The sequence below is a fragment of the Prionailurus bengalensis genome, chromosome B3, assembly GCF_016509475.1.
Source record: "Prionailurus bengalensis isolate Pbe53 chromosome B3, Fcat_Pben_1.1_paternal_pri, whole genome shotgun sequence".
In the NCBI taxonomy this organism is placed as follows: Eukaryota; Metazoa; Chordata; class Mammalia; order Carnivora; family Felidae; genus Prionailurus; species Prionailurus bengalensis.
The window spans coordinates 102,564,196-102,583,639 of NC_057355.1; the positions used below are offsets into that span (position 1 = coordinate 102,564,196).

The window sequence follows — 19,444 nt, forward strand, 5'->3', positions numbered from 1 at the left end:
TGAGGATGAAAGGGTGGGAGCAAAAATCGGTACAATATTTCTGGATAACACTGTTTCTCCAAAGGCTTAAAATGTACATACTTTTTGAACTAATATTTCCAACTCTAAGAATTCACCTACGGAAATGATTTAGCTTTACGATTGTTCACTGCAATGTTGTTTATGATAATAAAAAATTGTGGGGCACCTGGGTGGCTCAGTCAGTTAAGCATCCCACTTTGGCTCAGGTCATGATCTCAACGTTTGTGAGTTTGAGTCCTGTATCTGGCTCTGTGCTGAGAGCTCAGAGACTGCAGCCTACTTCGGATTCTGTCTCCCTCTCTCTCTGCCCCTCCCTCTTTCCCCTCCTCCTCCCCCCATCTCAAAAATAAACATTAAAAAAAAAAATCAGGGGTGCCTGGGTGGCTCAGTCAGTTAAGTGTCTGACTCTCCGTTCCATTCCAGCCCAGATCATGATCTCACCGTTTCGTGACATGGGGCTCTGTGCTGACAGTGTGGAACCTGCTTGGGATTCTCTCTGTCTCTCTCTCTCTCTCTCCCTCTCCCTCTCTCCCTCTCTGTACCTCCCCCAACCCCCTCTCTCTCAAAAATAAATAAAATTTTTTTACATATTTAAAATATTGTCCAACCATAAATAAACTATATAATTTCACAAATCATATATGTAGTTGTTAAAAATTATATTGTTGAAGCAAGTTTCTTACACAGCACTACTCCAGAGTGTACACAATACATGGTCATTTGCCAAGATATATGCGAACCCTTAGAACAAATTTAGCTCGTGTTTCTCTAGCACTAATTTTACTAGTGATTTGGGAGTGTGGAGGGGCTACTAGTGATCCATCCCATGGTCCTCTGTCCCTTTCTTCCTTGATAACAAAACTCTGATTTGTAGCAAGGGATGTCGCTGCTGAGAATAAAAGATTACATTTCCCTGTCTCTGTGGTAACTGGGGGTGGCCTAAGGGCTAAACACAAACCTATACGAAGTCAATGGAGTTGTGAGAGACTTCTAGAAAGGCTACCTTGATGGAGTTGACTGTATGGGGATGAGGAGAGGAGACGAGCATTTCGCTCCTTTCTTTACTTAAAGGCCTCTGCTCGTTTACAAAAAAATTATAAATACATATTTAAAATTATTATTAAAGTAAAAATTAATACAAATATTCAAATATCTAATTCAATTTGAGGAGTGTAGGGAGAGGAGAAAAGGAATGGGATGTGGGAGGGCAGTTGATTTGCTTCTATGAGAATCTTGATAGGCAACGCTAATTTTCCTCTATCATGAAATCCAACTTGAAAGGCTGGCAAGGCTCATAAACTGCTTGCGAGACTCCTTTCGGTGTTTCGTATAATTGTAACTTTTCTAGATAAAATAAGAGCAGGTGTGGGGTTACTTCACTTTGTAGAACCCAAAATGCAGGCTCTCCTCCTCCCAAATTTGCCGCGGATCTCATATGCGGGATTTAGACTCTATGACGTGGATTTCTCACTGTGCCTCCTCTCTGTGCCATCAGAAAACCTTACCTGAGCCTTGGACAGAGATGGCCGGCTTACGTGTTTAGAATTTGCCGCAGAAAAGCCTTGACCTCTAGGACAGACAGACGCTCGCTGGGTACCAATCCGGTGAGTCGAGCCAGGCACCGCCCCTCTGCGAAGCCAATAGCTCGGGACGGAAGCAGTAGAGGCGGGGCCAGCCCTGCAGGCACCGTTGTGATTGGCACGCCGGCTCCCGCAGCCTGAGAGGTTGCCCCGAAGACTAGCCGGAGAACCCGGGGCGAGTGCGGATCTACAAAGTTTGTCAGCTCCGGGGCGCCGTAGTGGCTTTTACCCCAGCGGGGTGGGCTGGGCTGTGTGGCTGGAGCTCGGCTCAGTTTTGGACATCCTGATGGCCGCGGTGTTTCTAGTAACGCTGTATGAGTATTCGCCGCTTTTCTACATTGCGGTGGTCTTTACCTGCTTCATCGTGACCACTGGCCTGGTATTGGGATGGTAAGTGCCCCGTAGTTAGAAACAAGGAACACAGGGGCGGACCGCTGGGGCGTGGGGTCGCGGAGAGCAGCGGGCGGGGGGCGGGGGCGAGCATCGGAGGCGGGGCGGGGGTGCTGTGGGGCTGGGGCGCCTGTGGCTGTGGGGGAGCTGGTGTCGAGAACTCCTACTGGCTGCTGGAGGAAAACTAGGTGCGGGGCGCACCTGCATCGCTGCTGTGCATCACTGTGCCGTCCCTGTCTCTGCAGGCATCTGGGGGTGGTGCCGGATTGAGGTATTTTACCCAGCTTTGTGTCTAGCAGTTCGTGAGGGCCTCGTCTTGGTGTTGGGATTGAGTGCTTGTCCAGCAGGCTTCTGTCCCGGATTGGGGCCTACTGTGTGCCCAGAGTGAAGTCAGTCACCTGCGCTACAGTGCGCCGACGTGGACAGTAAACACAGTTGATTGTTGTTCTGACCAGAACTGAGCACTTGGCCTCAGATCTTTCAGCGTAACTCTGAACTCTGTTACCGTTTGAGAATTTAATGGTCTCTAGATAAATTCCACGCCATTTGGAGTAATATTTAGTCGAAAGAGTTATGAAGTCACAATTTTAGAGATAGAAAAGACCTTTGAGATAAGTTATATTAACGCGTGGGGACAGTTTACCCATTGGAGACAAGGAGAATAGACTGTTAGATAATCCCTGAGCCGTTCTTCTAGCTCAGAGATTCTAAAATTTCTCTCTTGAGGAGGTGCCATTGTATCATGTTTAGAGAAGCCTTATGAATACAGCTAGTTGAAACCATCTTTCTAATTCATCCACTGAGGAGAGAAACATGGGCGAGATTTTGAAGAATAAGTATTTTGAGAAACAAATGGAGTTAAATGTTTATGGTAGAGAATAGAATGCATTTCAGAGATACAACATGAGCAGAGGGGCAGAGGAAATGTGTTATTGAATAGCTCAGCCTGTGTAAAATGAGTTTTAAAATAACCTGTGGTCACATATATGGGATTACTGTACAGACAGGAAACAAGCCCCCTTCCCTTTTTTAACATTTATTTATTTTTGAGAGACAGAGTGCGAGTGGGGGAGGGACAGACAGCGAGGGAGACCCAGAATCTGAAGCAGGTTCCAGGCTCTGAGCTATCAGCACAGAGCCTGACGTGGGGCTCGAACCCACAAACCGTGAGATCATGACCTGAGCCAAAGTCAGATGCTAAACCAACTGAGCCACCCAGGCACCCCGGAAACAAGCCCTTTTTAGTTTCTGAAACTATATGCCATCTTTCAAAACTAAGCACAGTTTTAACATTTCCATACTGTTTCCCACTCTGCCAGCAGTAGAGCACAAAATTCCTTGTTTGTGGTAGGAGAAGACTAAGACGAGTCTTAACACAATGTGTTATTCTTGGTTCATCAAATTTTATTGCTATTGTTCATTTCAAGAAAGTTTGTAATTGGATTTACAACTTGGTTGCCCAAGTGAGAAAAGCAGTCTTTACACAGGATTTCTTAATGACTATAGTGTTAGTATTATTCCCTTAAAGAAATGTAATTTTCTTCCATTAAATGTAATTTTCTTCCAATAGGTAACTAGTTGATCACTGCATTATATCCTTAAATTTTAATTTTCAGTAGGCCAACTAGTTAGATATCTTAGATATCTATCTATAGTATTGGGAAGAGAAAAATGAATGAGGGCCGTATTGATAATGACAGTGGCATCTGTGGGTAAAGGTAATCAGGAACTTCATGTTTATAGTGGTTAAGAAACAGACTTTGGAGTCAGACGGGCCTAGATTCAAATTCTGGCTCTGCCCAGTTTTAAGATTTGTTTTGAGAACTTAATGATTGCCTAACCACTCCACTGAGGTATGACTTTGGAAGGGTAGAAGGCCAGGTAATTGTAGAATTTTTGGAAGTCTGGGCTATGCATTGCTGAGGCCACAAGACCATGTAAGTGCCAGTCACTTTCATTCTGATTTGGACCTAACCAGTTATCTTGAGTCTTGGTTCCCTGTACCTTGGTTAGCTTTGCCCATGTAGATCAACTTTTTACTAGTGTTTATTTGCTAACCTAAGCCAAGGCAACAGATTCATTGAGCAGAAACAAAGAAAACCATTTAGATATCACAAAAGCAGCTTTCCAATAGTACCCCAGACCGAAGGTAAACTCATTAAACCACTGTGCTTTTCACCCGTTATTTCTTTTTAAAGTTTATTTATTTATTTTGAGAGAGACAGAGAGTACATCTGGGGAGGGGCACAGAGAGAGGGGGAGAGAGAATCCCAAGCAGGCTCTGCACTGTCAGCACAGAGCCTGATGTGGGGCTTGAATCCACAAAGCCGTCAGATCATGACCTGAGCCGAAACCAAGAGTCGGATGCTTAACCAACAGAGCCACCCAGGCGCCCTCCCCCATGTCATTTTTTTTAACCTCCCCAAATATAATCCCTGTTGGTCTTGTGTCTTCGCTGTAATGGCTGTTATCTCAATACTACTCTGATTTTCTTTCCCACTGCTTCTTTCTACTGTTCTCCTTGTCTGCTTGCACTGTGTGGGAGTGGAGAAAAAACAGGAACATCTGACTATTGGGATCCCAATAGCAATGGCCAAAAATCATGCCACTGAGAGTATGGTATTTCTATTTAACTCGGTGGTGGTTTCTGTGAGCTCTAGTAGCTTATTAGGCGCTTGCTATTTGCCAGGCACTGTACAGAAAGGAGACCAAAATGCCATACCTCCTTTAACAGTTTCAAATAACGAGGGACCCCGACGCTGCAGCTGCTCCCTGTTTCCTCTTGACTACAGGTCATGAAGCTTTTGTCCCTCAGCTTTGTTGCACCTCTTTATATTCTGTTATGTGAATCTGGGACAGAACCTCTAAACCACATTTCTTCTTTGCTGGCTGGCTGCCAAGCAGGCTTTGCCAGCAGGGGAGGGGGAATGGAAGGCTAGAGGACACCAGGCCTTGCTGCTTCCTGTGTGACTCTTTTTCTTGTCTGTCTCACCACAGAGATAGTGCCTCACTCTGCCATTAACAGTTGGTCCCAGTGTTTTCAGTTTATAGTTTTGCACTCTCTTAGAACCGCCTATCACACCCCTTCAAAGATACCAATACCTTTCCTGAGATCTGAGCCCCAGCTCCATGGGGGTCCTTCTCCAAACTTCTAAGCTGTAGTAACTCTCCTCTATTACTGTTCTAGGAGTGATAGCTTCTTCCTACTGGTACTACTTCTATGATAGTCACTGTCCCCTTTTTGCTTTTACAGTTCTTCAATATCTGGTTAACAATTCTTCATATTAAATTCTCTCTGTTAGGGGTGCCTGGGTGACTTAGTTGGCTAAGCATCCAACTCTTGATTTTGGGTCAGGTCATGATCTCACAGTTTGTGGGTTCAAGCTTCGCGTCGGGCTCCACGCTGACAGTGCAGAGCCTGCTTGAGATTCTCTCTCTCTCTCTCTCTCTCTCTCTCTCTCTCTCTCTCTCTGTCTCTCTCAAAATAAATAAGTAAACTTAAAAAAAAATTCTCCCTGTTAAAATAACTGGTGTGCTTTTGGTCTCCTGATTGGACTTACAAAAGATATTAATAAAGAAATTGTTACTAAGATTGGGATCCTGGGGGAGAACCTCTCAAAGATGGGCTTCAGAGATTGCTTTGGTCGTGTCTTTAGCTCTTTGTCAATGGGATAAAAGGCCCTAGTAATGCATGGCATGTATTGGCATCACAGTTCATTAAATGACTATTTTTGGTTGATTGTGATAAAATGATTTCTGACGTTAAGTGCTTTGGGGACCTAGTGGCTAAAGTACTTTTTGACTACAAGGACTGAGGGATAGTTAGGTGGTTGTCTGAGACCACTGGAGCCCTTACAGAAAGAAAATGACAAGCTAAGATCTTAAAACACCCAGGTCAAGTCTTAGAGTCCAGAATCAGAGATTCTGTGGTTCTAAAGCACTTTATTTCATATAGCCCCAGAACTAAACATTGAGCATAGTTTTAATTGCGCTGGGAATAGAATTAGGGGTGGGGGGCGGGGAACAGAAGATCCCAAGCAGGCTCCTATGCTGACAGCAGCAAGCCTGATGTAGGGCTCGATCTCATCAACCGTGAGATCATGACCTGAACCGAAGTCCGATGCTCAACCGACTGAGCCACCCAGGCACCCCTGAAATGCCATTTCTAACAGTTTTGTGTTTTCCTCTAGATGGTTCCAAGAAAATTCTTTCCAACGCAAGTGTATTTGGCACCCTAAGCAAATACGAACTAAAGTCATAGCCTTTTCCTAAGGAGGAATGTGGGCTCATTTAGGACACTGAGTGGAAAAAAGTAGAGCCCTTAGACTTAGACTGGAGACATCTAAATTGACTTGGATAAAGCTGAGAATCTTGAAACCCCAGTCATTCTGACTCTCCCTTGTTGGAAGCAGCCTGCTTTCCATGTGTGAGAAAATTGGCCTTCCCTTGCTTGAAGGTCCTGTAATAACCTTGCATAGGGTAATTGCTTTGCAAAGGATGTCTTTACTCAGACCTATCTCTGTAACCTATTGCTATGAGGCCTAGATCTCTTCATGCTCCAAAGGACAGGGACAAAATATAACCTGGTTGGAAAGAGCCTAGCCTTGAAAAGAATTGCAAAATTTTACTAATTTGTATCATTGGGAAGGAGGAGTATGTGTGAGAACAGATTGTAAATAGGTTAGGCCAGGGAGGAGAAACTGTAACACTAAATCAGATAAAATTTATTGATCTGGCTTTGTTCTCAAGAAATTCTGAATCTAAAGTATTAACTCAGATTTGGTTGACTAAAATTTGGACTCAGTGGTGGCCTATATATAATAAGGTTAAGATGGATAAAACTTTCCTGTCATAATGAGGAAAGAATCTGAAGGCTTAGGAAAATAGGAATATTGGACTGGATTTAATATGTGCAACTTGCACACCCACCCACCTCTTGTATCCTTCAAGAGTGCACAGAAGATAGACTTTTCATGAAAGCACTGAGAAATAAATTTCCAAGAGGAGACTTGTATCCTTGAAAATTTCTGTTCTTTGTAGTCTGTTTATGATAGTGGGAGCTCCTGATGTGAGGTCCAGGGGCACCTCACAGGAGTCAGGATTGACTTGTGTTCCATAATGGGTAATGGAGGACAAAGTGGAGATTGTTTTGGCCCACAAGGATCTTTGGCAGTGACTAATGGCTTACAGTGCCTCTAGGAATAAAACAGATGGGTAGCCTACTAAATGCTACATGAACTACATAGGAAAAACTTCATGTCTGGAGCAGGAAACCTGACTTGGGTCACAACAGTGGAGAGTTACCACCTTTCACCCAGTTTATAGATATAAGCCAGTCCATAGACCTGGAGCCTCTAATTAAAGGGGAGATCAGGTCCCCTTGAGGAAGGACCCCATATCCTTCAGTGCTTCCTCAAGGACATAACTGTAAATCATCTGCCAGATCTTCCTTAGAGGTTGTTCTTTCTCAACTGCAAACATGCTCTTCTGTACTCTGTTTGGTGATACTGGGGCTGGGACTTTGCAAACCGCATTTCTCTTGTGCTAGTTTGCCCCCGATTAGGGTCTGCCAATAGGTGATGCTAGAAAGAAACTGGAAGGCTAGAAGAGGAAGAAAGGACTTCCTCTTAACAGTTTGCTTCCTTTTCCTGGTCTGTGTTCCTGCAGCACTCGCCGTTATCCTGGCGGTGGCAGCTGGCCTGAGAACCAGCAGTTTATTTACAATTTACAGTTTTTCCTCGTACCTAGAACTAGCCTTATCGTACACCTCCAGAGATAACAGTACCAGCTGGCCAGCACTCCCACCACCAGTCTGCATGCCACCTCTGGGGGGTCCCTTATCCAAGTTTCTAAACGGCATTAATCCCCACTCTTCCCTTTGTTTCCCCAGTCCGAGGAGGGCAAACTGCTTCTTGCTAGGATACCTCAGTGTATCCTAGTGTTTCAGTCTTCAGTACTTGAACAGTTCTTTATATTAGTATTAAATTCTTTATGTTTAAATAGCAGATGTGGCTTCCAGTTCCTGCCAGCCCTGCCTGATACACTGACCTTGACCATTTCTCATCCCACTTGTCAAATGCAGTAGGTTGTGTGTGTGTGAGGAGGTTGGTGATGAGGCCCACATTCCTCCTTAGGAAAAGGCTATGACTTTAGTTCGTATTTGCTTAGGGTACCAAATACACTTGCGTTGGAAAGAATTTTCTTGAAACCATCTAGAGGAAAACACAAAACTGTTAGAAATGGCATTTCAGGGGTGCCTGGGTGGCTCAGTCGGTTGAGCATCGGACTTCGGTTCAGGTCATGATCTCACAGTTGGTGAGATCGAGCCCTACATCAGGCTTGCTGCTGTCAGCACGGAGCCTGCTTGGGATCTTCTGTCCCCCCCCCCCCCCCCCCCCCACGCTCTCAAAAATAAATAAACAAGTAACAAAAAAAGTACTTAGAAATGGCATTTCAAACCTTCGTAGGGCCTTAAGATCACTTGTTCTAATCCTTCATTTTACAAATAAAGGCACAGAATTTCAGAGATTGTGTCACTTTCCCAAAGTCTTATCGTTAGCACAGTGGTTCCCTCAGAGACAAACATCCTCCCCCCACCAAGGGCTTCCCCATGAATGGTCTTTATATCCTGACCTAGTGTCGGCATCCAGCTAGCTGTGTGAGACCGTCTTTGGGAGACCACCGGGAGAGAAGCCCTGCCCAGCCCAAGTTAACAACTGCCTGTTAGTTTTCTGATTGGCTTGAGAACTCAAGGCTGAATGGGTGATCAAAACTGTTTACAACCGAGCCTAAAATTTTAGCTTCAAAGTAAACTTTATTTACGAGGGGCTCCCTGAGACTCCAGACACAAAGAAAGGAGGTCCAGTCTACCAGTTCAGCCTCTGGTGAGAAGCTTTGGAAGTGTGTGTGGGGTAAGACATTAATTATATAGGCAGTATGAAAAATGTGGTCAGAATTGAAAGTCCACAGATCATTGCTGTGCTGGAAGTTTAAACAATATGAAGAAGTGCAACAAACAACTTAGAAATGGGAAAAACCAGAAGTATAGAAAAATCCAGGAGGAATAAGTATAAAAATGTAACAGTAAAGGAAAGAGAATGGAAAATTCCCCATACGGAAAAAAAGGGGACTAGGTTTATATAAAAGAAAGTAATGTTTAGAAACATTTATTTAGTTGGTATTCCATTACTAACAGTTGCCAAAATGACTTTGAGTGGAAAAAGATAAAGATGAAATTTGATTGGAAGGAAAATTGATCAGTTTTCTATTTTATTATTCCTTGTAATGTCATATCAGATACACGGTCTGATACACAGGGCATCAGTGCCTTTATTCAAGTTTTGGACTACAAATGTGGAAAAGCCCAGATGTTAGGATGGTGGCCAAAGACACATCACTGGGTCTGTTTATCAGTATTTTACAGAACTGTTTGTCAGCAGCAATTATGGATTACTATCTGACCACTCTCCAATTTTTAACTTCACTCCAGGTCATTTCTGCATATCGGCTTTTGAGTAATGCGTTAAAGATAGAAATTTTGGTCACATCAAACAGATTAAAACTATGAAAGTTATGGATTTTTTGCAAAAATGAGCAAGTTCACACTGAGTCAAGTATGTGAAAAAGTTTACTAGGCTGAAAGTTCACCATGAGTCACCAGTGTGTCAGCTGCCCAAAAAACAGCTTTCGTGATCTTAGTCTACATTAAACATAATGTTTAGGACAAAAGGTGTGGTCAGTCTGTGACATCACTCTATTACACAGTGAAGTCTACCCTCTCTCCTCTCAAGCCTTGTTTCCCCCAAAGCATAAGGATATTGGGGGAACAGGACTGGTGAAGTCAAAATGGACACAGAGCCTTGCTTCAGCATTGGCTGCTCTAGCCATGGTTCACTAAGTCCTTTGGGAGGACAGGAATACAAAAATGTCCGAGATCATAATTCAGAAACGTAGCAGTGTTCGGACATAATTCAGATAAGGCAGTAATGAAAAGCCAAAGAGCAAAAGCATTAACCTTAAAGGAAAAGGTTAATAACTGTGTTAAAATTAAGAACTCTGTTCATCAAAAGAGACCTAGTATGAATGTGAAAAGGCAAGATGTAGAAAGGGCGAAGATATATGCAACAAAGGGCTCATATTCAGGACATAAAAAGAGTTTCTATAAATAAGAAAAATCAGTCATCTGAGAAATAGAAATGAAAACCATAATGCAATGCCACCATACACCTACCAGGATGTTCATAATGTTTTGGCAAGGATTTGGAGCAAGGGGAGCACTCATTCACTGCTGGTGAATATACATAAAACAATTGGTAGCATTATCCATTGAAGTTGAAGAAGCACAGATCTTATGACTGAGAAATACAATTCCCAGCATGTGTAGACCTACTAGAAATGCATCTAAGTGTATGTGGACCAAGCACCTTGTATGAAAATGTTCACATAGGGGCACCCAGGTGGTTCAGTCGGTTAAGCGTCTGACTTCAGCCCAGGTCATGATCTCACGGTTCATGAGTTCGAGCCCCACATCAGGCTCTGTGCTGACAGCTCAGAGCTTGAAGCCTGCTTTGGATTCTGTGTCTCCCTCTTTCTCTGCCCCTCTCTAGCGCACGCTCTCATTCTCTCTCTGTCAAAAATAAATAAACTTAAAAAAAAAAAAAGAAAATGTTCACTTAGGCATTATTCATAATGGCCGATATGTGAGGACAACTTAAATGTCCATTAAGAGTAGAATGAGTAAGCAAGTTATAGCACATTTACTATGCAGAATACTATATAGCCGCAAAATGCACTAAGTATAGCTACAAGGATGAATCTTCAGGCATAATGTTGTAAAATAGTAAAAAAAAAAGTATACACAGCACACTTCCACTTACATGACAATTCAAAAACAAGTATTCTAAATTAAAATAATGGAAGTCAAGATAGTGGAGAGGGAAGGGGTAGTGCTTGGGAGGGGACACAAGAAACTTTCCGAGGATATCGTTTGGGTTCTTTTTTTTTTTTTTTTTTTTTTTAATGTCTATTTATTTTGAGAGAGAGAGAGTGTGAGCATGCGTGGGGGAGGAGCAGAGAGAGAGGACAACAGAGAATCCCAGCAGGCTTCGCACTGTCAGTGCAGAGCCAGACATGCAGCTCTATCCCACAAACTGTGAGATCATGACCTGAGCTGAAATCAAGAGTCAGACACTCAACTGATTGAGTCACTCAGGTGCCCCTATTGTTTGGATTCTTAACCTAAATACCAATTGCTTTCTAATTCATTGAACTATGTTTTGTGTGTTTTTCTGTGTGCATGATATCCTTCATGGTAAAAAGGTTATGTAAGATAAAAAGGCCCAGGGTTTAGCGTCTTTCATAATACTGATTTTAAAAAATGTATATAAGTCAAGTCAAGGACTTTAGGGTATTAGAAAATGCAGACCCAAGATTAAGCATGAGGCAGAGAAATAAAAAATCAAGGGAGATGAATTTCTTTTAATAATAGGTGTGCTTTGGCAGCTCTTGATAGGATGCTGGGCCAAGCAGCCTTGGATAAGCATGTTTAAAAAGAAACACTTTACATCTCAAATTACTTGTTCCATTCTGAAGTATTTACAAAGCCACAGAACAGATACGGCATATCTTCCTCCAACATTGATTTTATGTAAAGATTTGGACAAATAATATTTTTATATTAAAACCAGATATATCATGGACTAAAAGGAGAGGAATTCCATGCTTACAATAGATTGCTTCCAGATTTTTCTCCAAATCCCTGCTTTTTGGGTTTCTGGACCCTAAACCTTTAAGATTTTTTAATTGAAATTTTTAGGTACAGCATGATAAAGTACCTGAAATATAATTCTTGAACCACAGTAGCACGGAACACAATGAGCTCTGGATTCTAGTTTTTACTGCTGGTAGTGTGGGTATAAGGAGTAGTCAGGGAGTGTGGGTAAAGAAAAAAAAGGGGGGGGTAGGTGACGGGGGGGGGATAAAAATGATGAAGGGGCCAGGGAATATAATGAGGAGTATAGAATGGTGTTTTCTTCCTTTGTTTTTCACTCCAAGGGATGAAAGAAAGAAGAGGAAGGTGTCATCTTATGACTCTCATAAGAAGGTTATATCTCGGGTCCTAACATTTCACATTCCCGACTTAACCTCTAAAAGGCACTGGGCCAGGAGTGCCTGGGTGGCTTAGTTGGTTAAGTGTCCAACTCTGGATCTCAGCTAAAAGCACGGGGTCGGGGCGCCTGGGTGGCGCAGTCGGTTAAGCGTCCGACTTCAGCCAGGTCACGATCTCGCGGTCCGTGAGTTCGAGCCCCGCGTCAGGCTCTGGGCTGACGGCTCAGAGCCTGGAGCCTGCTTCCGATTCTGTGTCTCCCTCTCTCTCTGCCCCTCCCCCGTTCATGCTCTGTCTCTCTCTGTCCCAAAAATAAATAAACGTTGAAAAAAAAAATTAAAAAAAAATAAAAGCACGGGGCCAATGTTGAGTAGTGGAGTGGACTCAGAGCCTATGGGGTAACTGATTCTGAGGTTCAAAAAGGAGAAATTGCTGGATTTGTTGTTTCTCTCTTGCTCTCCTGCCAACTCCGAAGTCTACTCCATCATCAACATTATCATTGCTTAGCATGCCAAACCCTGTTATAAACGTTTCCAGAAGGGAAGACGGTTACACCGAATTGAGTGATTGCTTAAGGACACATGGCTGTAAAGTGTCTTGTTTTTTATTTTAGGAGGAAAGCAGTTTTTCATTAAGTACAATGTTAGCTCTACATATTTATGGCTGCCCTTTATTGGGTTAAGTTCCTTTACATTCCTAGTTTGCTCACAGTTTTTATCAGGAATAGACTTTAGATTTTAGCAAGTGCTTTTCCTGCAGGTTTTGAAATAATCATATGGTTTTTCTTGCTTAGTCTGTTAATGTGGTAAATTATATGAAATTTTTAATGTGATATTAAGGCATCACTGGGTCATGATGTATTAGCATTTTAATATATTGTTGGATTTCATTTGTTAACATTTTGTTAGGAAGTTTTGCATCTGTGTTCCTGAATGATAACACATCTGTAGTTTTCTTGTTTGTCTCTGTCCCTTCTCTGCAGACTGCATGAATTTATCCTTCACCTCACTGATGTTTGGGAGGGAGGGGTTGTCCAGCCTTTTTTTTTTTCCTCTCTGTGTTTCATATTGGATCCTTTCTGTTGCTATGTCTTCAAATATACTGATGTAATGTTCAGTTAGCTATTAAGCCTGTCCAATATATTTTTCATCTCAAATGTTGTATTTTTCCTCTTCAGAAATGGACTTAGGTCTTTGTAAGTATTTTCCATGTCTCCATATAATATTCTCAATCTTTACTTACTTTTTTGAAAATATGGAATATTGTTATAACAATCATTTTGATGTTCTTGTCTACTGATTCTAGTATTCATATCATTTCTGGGGTCTATTTCTTTTGATTAGTTTCCTCATTATGGGTCACATTTTCTTCTTTGCATCGCTGTTGATTTTTTATTGGATGCTAAACATTGTGAATTTTACTTTATAGGTGTGGGATGTTTTTGTATTCATATAAATATTCTTGAGTTATGTTTTGGGACACAATTAATTTACACAGTTTGATCTCTTAGAGGCTTGCTTTTCAGCTTTTTTAGGCAGGACCAGACGAGCCTTATCTAACTGTTCTATAAAATGAAATTCATCTGGAGTGTAACTTTATTCCATGTGTTACTTTTATTGGTTTTCCCTTGGCATTAGATTTATTCACGTGTTTTGAAACTTTGGTTTGCGACCTAAATTTTAGTAGAAGTTTTTCCCCCTCCCTTTGTCATCACCTTTGCTGTTTAACCATCTCACAATTGCCTTCAACCAGATTCCTAGATGCCCCTAGTCAGGCACCAGGTCTTATAATGACATATTGATATTGATATTGGCCTAACTCAGCTTCTAGATTCAAGTTATGAACCTAGCTCTGGCTCTTGCCTTGAGTGGACAACCTATAAGGTCCTCTTACTGTGTGAAGGCTTACTTGCCACAGCCTGTTGCCAGACTCAGGACCCATCAAACCATGGCGTCAGCCTTATTCATTACCTTATATTTCTTTCCTTTTTCAGAGCCATAAAGATTTGTCCTTGAACCCAACTAAGTCTCTTTTTCCAACATTTTATTATTAAAATTTTCAAATATACAGAAAACTTGAAAAAATTACAAAATGAACATACATATGCCCATCGCTTAGGTTCTACAATCAACACTTTGCTGTCAAGTCTTCATTACTTATTTGTAATCTTATTTCTCGATCACCTCAAAGTAAGTTGTTACTCTTCCCATAAATACTGAAGTATTGCATATTATTAGCTAGAGCTCAATGTTTGTTTTTGTTGGTAGTTCCCTTTTTTTCTTTTGAGGTATATTTACACGCAATGAAATGTATAAATCTTCAGTGTTCTAAAACACATCATCTATACAACTCAAACCTCTATCAAGATATACAACATTGCCATCACCAGGGAAAGTTTCCTGATGCCCTTTCCTGGTTAGTCCATACACTTACCCCCCCACCTCCCCCCCGCTCCACCCCCACAAGCAACCACTGCCCTGTTTTTTTATTTCTGCCATAGATTAGTTTTGCCTGCTCTAGAATTTTATACTGTGGAATCATATAACACGTACTCCTTTGTGTGAGGCTTCTTTTGCTCAGCATGTTGTTTTTGAGATTTATCCATGTGGCTGTAGCAATAATTTACTCCTTTTCATTGCTGAGTACTACCATTCCTTTGTTTAAACTCACCACAGTTTGTTTACTCATTTCAGTGGGGTCTCTTTGATTTCTCTGTTTATTTTTTATCTATCACTGTTAAGTGTCTGGAGAGAAGAGAGAGCATCAAAGTATGTATTTAACTGTGCCATTTTAACTAAAGTCCTCCGGCTTATGTGTATTCATATATATATATTTTTTTAATTGAGTAAACTTAGCTGCCTTCTAGTTTTATGAGGGATTGAGTGTAGTCCCTTTCATTTTCCTTCTAATCCGTTTAATATTCATTGTCGCATTTTTATATGAAATTTGAAAGTAGAAAATATGTTATATAAATGAAGTGCTGTATTTGGTATTTAAAGGTTCTCTTGTCCCATTAATTATATCAAATAGTCTGCATATTAAATATGAATTTGTTTTTTGTGTTATATAAAAAGTTCAATAATTCTTATGTTTTTGCTGTTATATTTGGTACAATTATCTATAATGACTGTACTACTTTGTTATCAACAATGTTAACAATAGAACTCTTTGTCTTCAAGAGTATGTCGATTCAGCCAGCTGCACAATATATTGCAATTATGTATGGGACCTCTAATCCCTCAATTCTAGATTGATTCTGTGATATAATATAGATTGAATAACCTAATCTCTTTTGTGATGCTTGTGTTAAAAGGGATAACTAATAAAGCACAACATACTTCACATAGAACAAAGTTTCAACATTTGCTAGAATTATGTATTATTTTATTTTTATTTTTCTTCAGGTTTGGCTGGGATGTTCCAGTAATCCTGAGAAATTCAGAAGAGACCCAGTTCAACACAAGAGTTTTCAAAAAGCAAATGAGACAAGTCAAGAATCCTTTTGGCTTAGAGATCACTAATCCATCTTCAGCTTCAATTACAAGTTGGTGACTATTTTCCAGAGACTTTTTTTTCTTTCTGTGCCCCTTTCTCAGCACTTTAATTTTCTTTCTTTATTGCTTTCTCTTCTTTGGACTTAACAAGTATTTATTGAACATCTGTTTTGTTCTGGGAGCTATACTACGTACTACAGATACAGAGACTAATTATTCACAAAACTTGCTCCTCGGGAACTTATCAACTAGCAAACCAGAGGCAAATATTTGTGTAAGAAGAATTAAGTATCACAGATGTTAATAAGAGAAGTCTGGCATTTTCATGGGTCTTGAGTGCAGTGAGAAATGTACGGATGGTGTAGTGTGAGCACAGTTAACGTAAGGTTGCTAACCTTCTGAAGAACAACTTTTTAATCTGAAATAATGGTATTTTGGGTATAAGTTATTTTGGTATAAAATGTTATTTTGAGAGATGGTAATCAGATGATAGTCGTTTGTTTCTGTGCTTTTTGGAAAAGTAAACTGCAAGACTATCTAGGAACCACTAGAGTGAAAGATAGAGGGAAAGAAAAGAAAAAGAAAACAAAAGAAGGGGGTGGGAGGGAGGAAGGAAAGAGAGAGAGAAAGAAAGAGACAGGGAGGAAGGAAAGAGGAGAAAGAGAGGGAGGAAAGAGGGGAGGAAGGAAAGAAGAAATGGTTAAGTTTGCTGAGGTGGGGAGGCAGGCATAAAGAAAAGCCTCATAAAGAATGTGCTGGGTCTCTGTCTTATTTTTCTTTTCTTTTTTTCTTTCTTTCTTTCTTTCTTTTTTTTTTTTTTTTTTTTGAGTAGACTCTTGAAAGGTAAGTAGGTGTTTATCTCATGGGGTTGGGAGAAATTCTAAGTAGAGAAGAAGCATGAACAAAGCACTGAGACAGAAACAGAGAAACAATAAGTAGTTTGTTATGGAGAAAACATAGGGTGGGACAGGTAAGAGAGAAGAGTGGAGGAAGACTCAGGTTCTTTGCAGGGGCCCTCCATAGACAGATCCTATTACCAGGATAAAGAGTACGGGAGGAACAGCAGGTTTTGGAAGAAAGGTAATGAGTTCAGTTTTGAACTTCTGGACTTTGAAGTGCTTTTGTAGCAGTTAAGTAGAGATGGGTGGGCAGTTCCAGGTACAGTTCCCATAACTCTACAAAGATTTCCAGGCTGAGGCCCTATCACCTTTTACACTTGCTCACATTTCAGGTATCTTAAAAACAAACAACCCCAACCTCTCTCAGCTTTTTACCCTATTGGATCTACTGTCCCCTTTCTCTCCCTTCACAGCCAGCCTTCTCAAAAGCGAATTGCACTTGCCTTCTTCCCTTAGCCTGCTTCACTTTCCACAGATGTGATTTTTGCCTGTATCCCTCCATTGAAATGGCTTTCCCCAAGGTCACTGATGACCACTTCTGCTCCCCGACCCTGCCCTCCTGCCCCCGCAGTCAGAAAATCCAGTGGACACTTTGTAGGCCTGAGTTAGCACTATCTCTGCAGTTTCACAGAGTTGACCAGTCCTTCCTTCTTGATACCCTGCTCCCTTGGCTTCTGTGACCCTTCTGCATAGCTGTCTTCCTGTCTATAACTTCTAAAATCACTTGTCGAAAAGCAGCGTACTTAGTAAATAGGGATTATCAACCTTAAGTAAATATTGATTTATAATGAAAAAGTACAAAGTTTCTTATTCTTCCTTAGCTATAAGTACTATACTATTAGCCTATGAATTGGAGAGAACTAAGGACCTCTTTTTTTTTTTTTTTTTAATCCTCTAATGGTGGATAAAGGGTTTGTTCTGACATTTTTCACTTGGGAAAACCATGTTTAAGATATGACACAGGTAGATAAATAAATACATAAATTAGAAAAAGGGGTGCCTGGGTGGTTCAGTCAGTTAAGCGTCTGACTCTTGATTTTGCCTCAGGTAGTGATCTGACAGTCGTGAGATCAGCCCCATGTCAGGCTCCACACTGGGCATGAAGCCTGCTTAAGATTCTTTCCCTCTCCCTCTGCTCCTACCCCACTCACATGTGTGCTCTCTCTTTCCCTCTCTCTCTCTCAAAAAAAAAAAAAAAAAAGATATGACAGAGAAAATTAACCTGTTTAGAAAATATGACTAATTAAAATGTACCAAACAGTTGTAGTTCAGGGGTGCCTGGGTGGCTCAGTTGGTTAAGCCTCCCGACTCTTGGTTTTGGCTCGGGTCATGATCTCACGGTTTGTGGGCTCAAGCCCTGTGTTGGGCTCTGTGCTGACAGTGTGGAGCCTTCTTGGGACTCTGTTTCCCCCTCTCTGCCCCTCCCCTGCTCTCTCTCAAAATAAACAAACTCATAAAAATAAATAAATAAGAACAGTGGTAGTTCAAACAGTGGTAGTTTGGTGACCTCTGACCTCTGTGGCCAGGCACTTGGACCTGCTCCAGTGTCACATCTGGGCCTTGAGCAGGACTCCCGATATAAAAAGCTACCAGTACAAAGCCGTCCTTCCTGCCACACAGTTCCACAAGCCTGGAAACGCTGAAAAAGTAAGAACTGATTAATTGTGACCAAGCAAACACACTTGTGAGCTGGGAAGTGTGAGGAAATCCGTCAATTTTCCTTTCAGGCAGAAATAGTTCCCCTGTAAATGTTAGAAGCAAATGAAAAGATATCCAGTGAGTAGAAGACCTGTCAGCCACTAACCAACAATACCATTACCAAAGTACACAAAAAATTTTTTCGATGTGTGGGTTTATAGCTTGCTTCTTGACGTATTTTAATTTTTAAAATACCAGTGCCTATCATTGATTGTCTTTCTTCTATGGGGAAATAAGGAGAGGGATTTTGGTGGGAATTAAATTCGGCAGAATAGAATTCATTTGTTTAAACTGTAGAACAGTGGATATCATTAAAGGTGTCTAACCAGGATATTAAAATAATATTCTGGGCAATATTTGTGACATTTTAAAAGGTTATTTCATCGGATGTGTAGATAGTTTAAAAATCCAGGTCCTTGGGGCACCTGGGTGGCTCAGTTGGTTGAACATCCAACTTCGGCTCAGGTCATGATCTCAGGGTTCGTGGGTTCAAGCCCTGCATCGGGGTTTATGCTGACAGGGAGGAGACTGCTTTGGGTTCTCTGTCTCCCTCTCTCTCTGCCCCTCCCTGGCTTGTGCTCTCTCTCTCTGTCTCCAAAATAAATAAACATTAAAAAAAAAATACAGGTCCTTTTTCACCACTGTCCCCAAAGTGCTGGGCATGTAGGGGAGGGAAGAGGGCTATCTGGAGACCTGATTTACTTGAAAATGAATGAGAATCAGTTTTTTGGTTTTTTTTTTTTAATTTTTTTTTTTCAACGTTTATTTATTTTGGGGACAGAGAAAGACAAGAGCATGAATGGGGGAGGGGCAGAGAGAGGGAGACACAGAATCGGAAACAGGCTCCAGGCTCTGAGCCATCAGCCCAGAGCCCGACGCGGGGCTCGAACTCACGGACCACGAGATCGTGACCTGGCTGAAGTAGGACGCTTAACCGACTGCGCCACCCAGGCGCCCCGAGAATCAGTTTTAATCTTAGTCATTTGGCTCTCTTTACTATGGGTGGGTTGCTGGGATTTCTTTTGTTGTTACCTGGTGATACTATGTTTGGATTTATGATGTTTCCGTGTCCCCAGTTTAAAAGGTTTTATGGATATGTTGGTTGAGTTGAATTCATTTGGGCCAGAAATTCTCCTGTCCCTTTGTAACGGCTTCCTTATTTTGGCTTATTTACCCTGGTGACACTTAACAAAGGTGAAAGGGTAGATAAAATGACAAACATTGCATTTTGGGAGGAATTTGTGAACCTCTATTCTC

The 19,444-nt window shown here is 41.4% G+C and overlaps 1 protein-coding gene across 2 annotated transcripts in view; it reads left to right on the plus strand.

Annotated features, from left to right (window-relative positions):
* Positions 1-1,576: 1,576 nt before the first annotated feature.
* CGRRF1 (cell growth regulator with ring finger domain 1) overlaps positions 1,577-19,444 on the plus strand; it is a 29,864-nt gene continuing 11,996 nt past the window's right edge. The window contains exons 1-2 of one of the 2 annotated variants that reach the window (XM_043556197.1): positions 1,577-1,991; positions 15,501-15,640. In XM_043556197.1, coding sequence (XP_043412132.1) covers positions 1,888-1,991; positions 15,501-15,640 — 244 coding nt within the window. In that variant the 5' untranslated portion in view covers positions 1,577-1,887. Of the gene's footprint in view, positions 1,992-2,143; positions 2,263-15,500; positions 15,641-19,444 lie in introns of those variants that run through there. The other variant, XM_043556198.1, reaches the window with a different exon arrangement.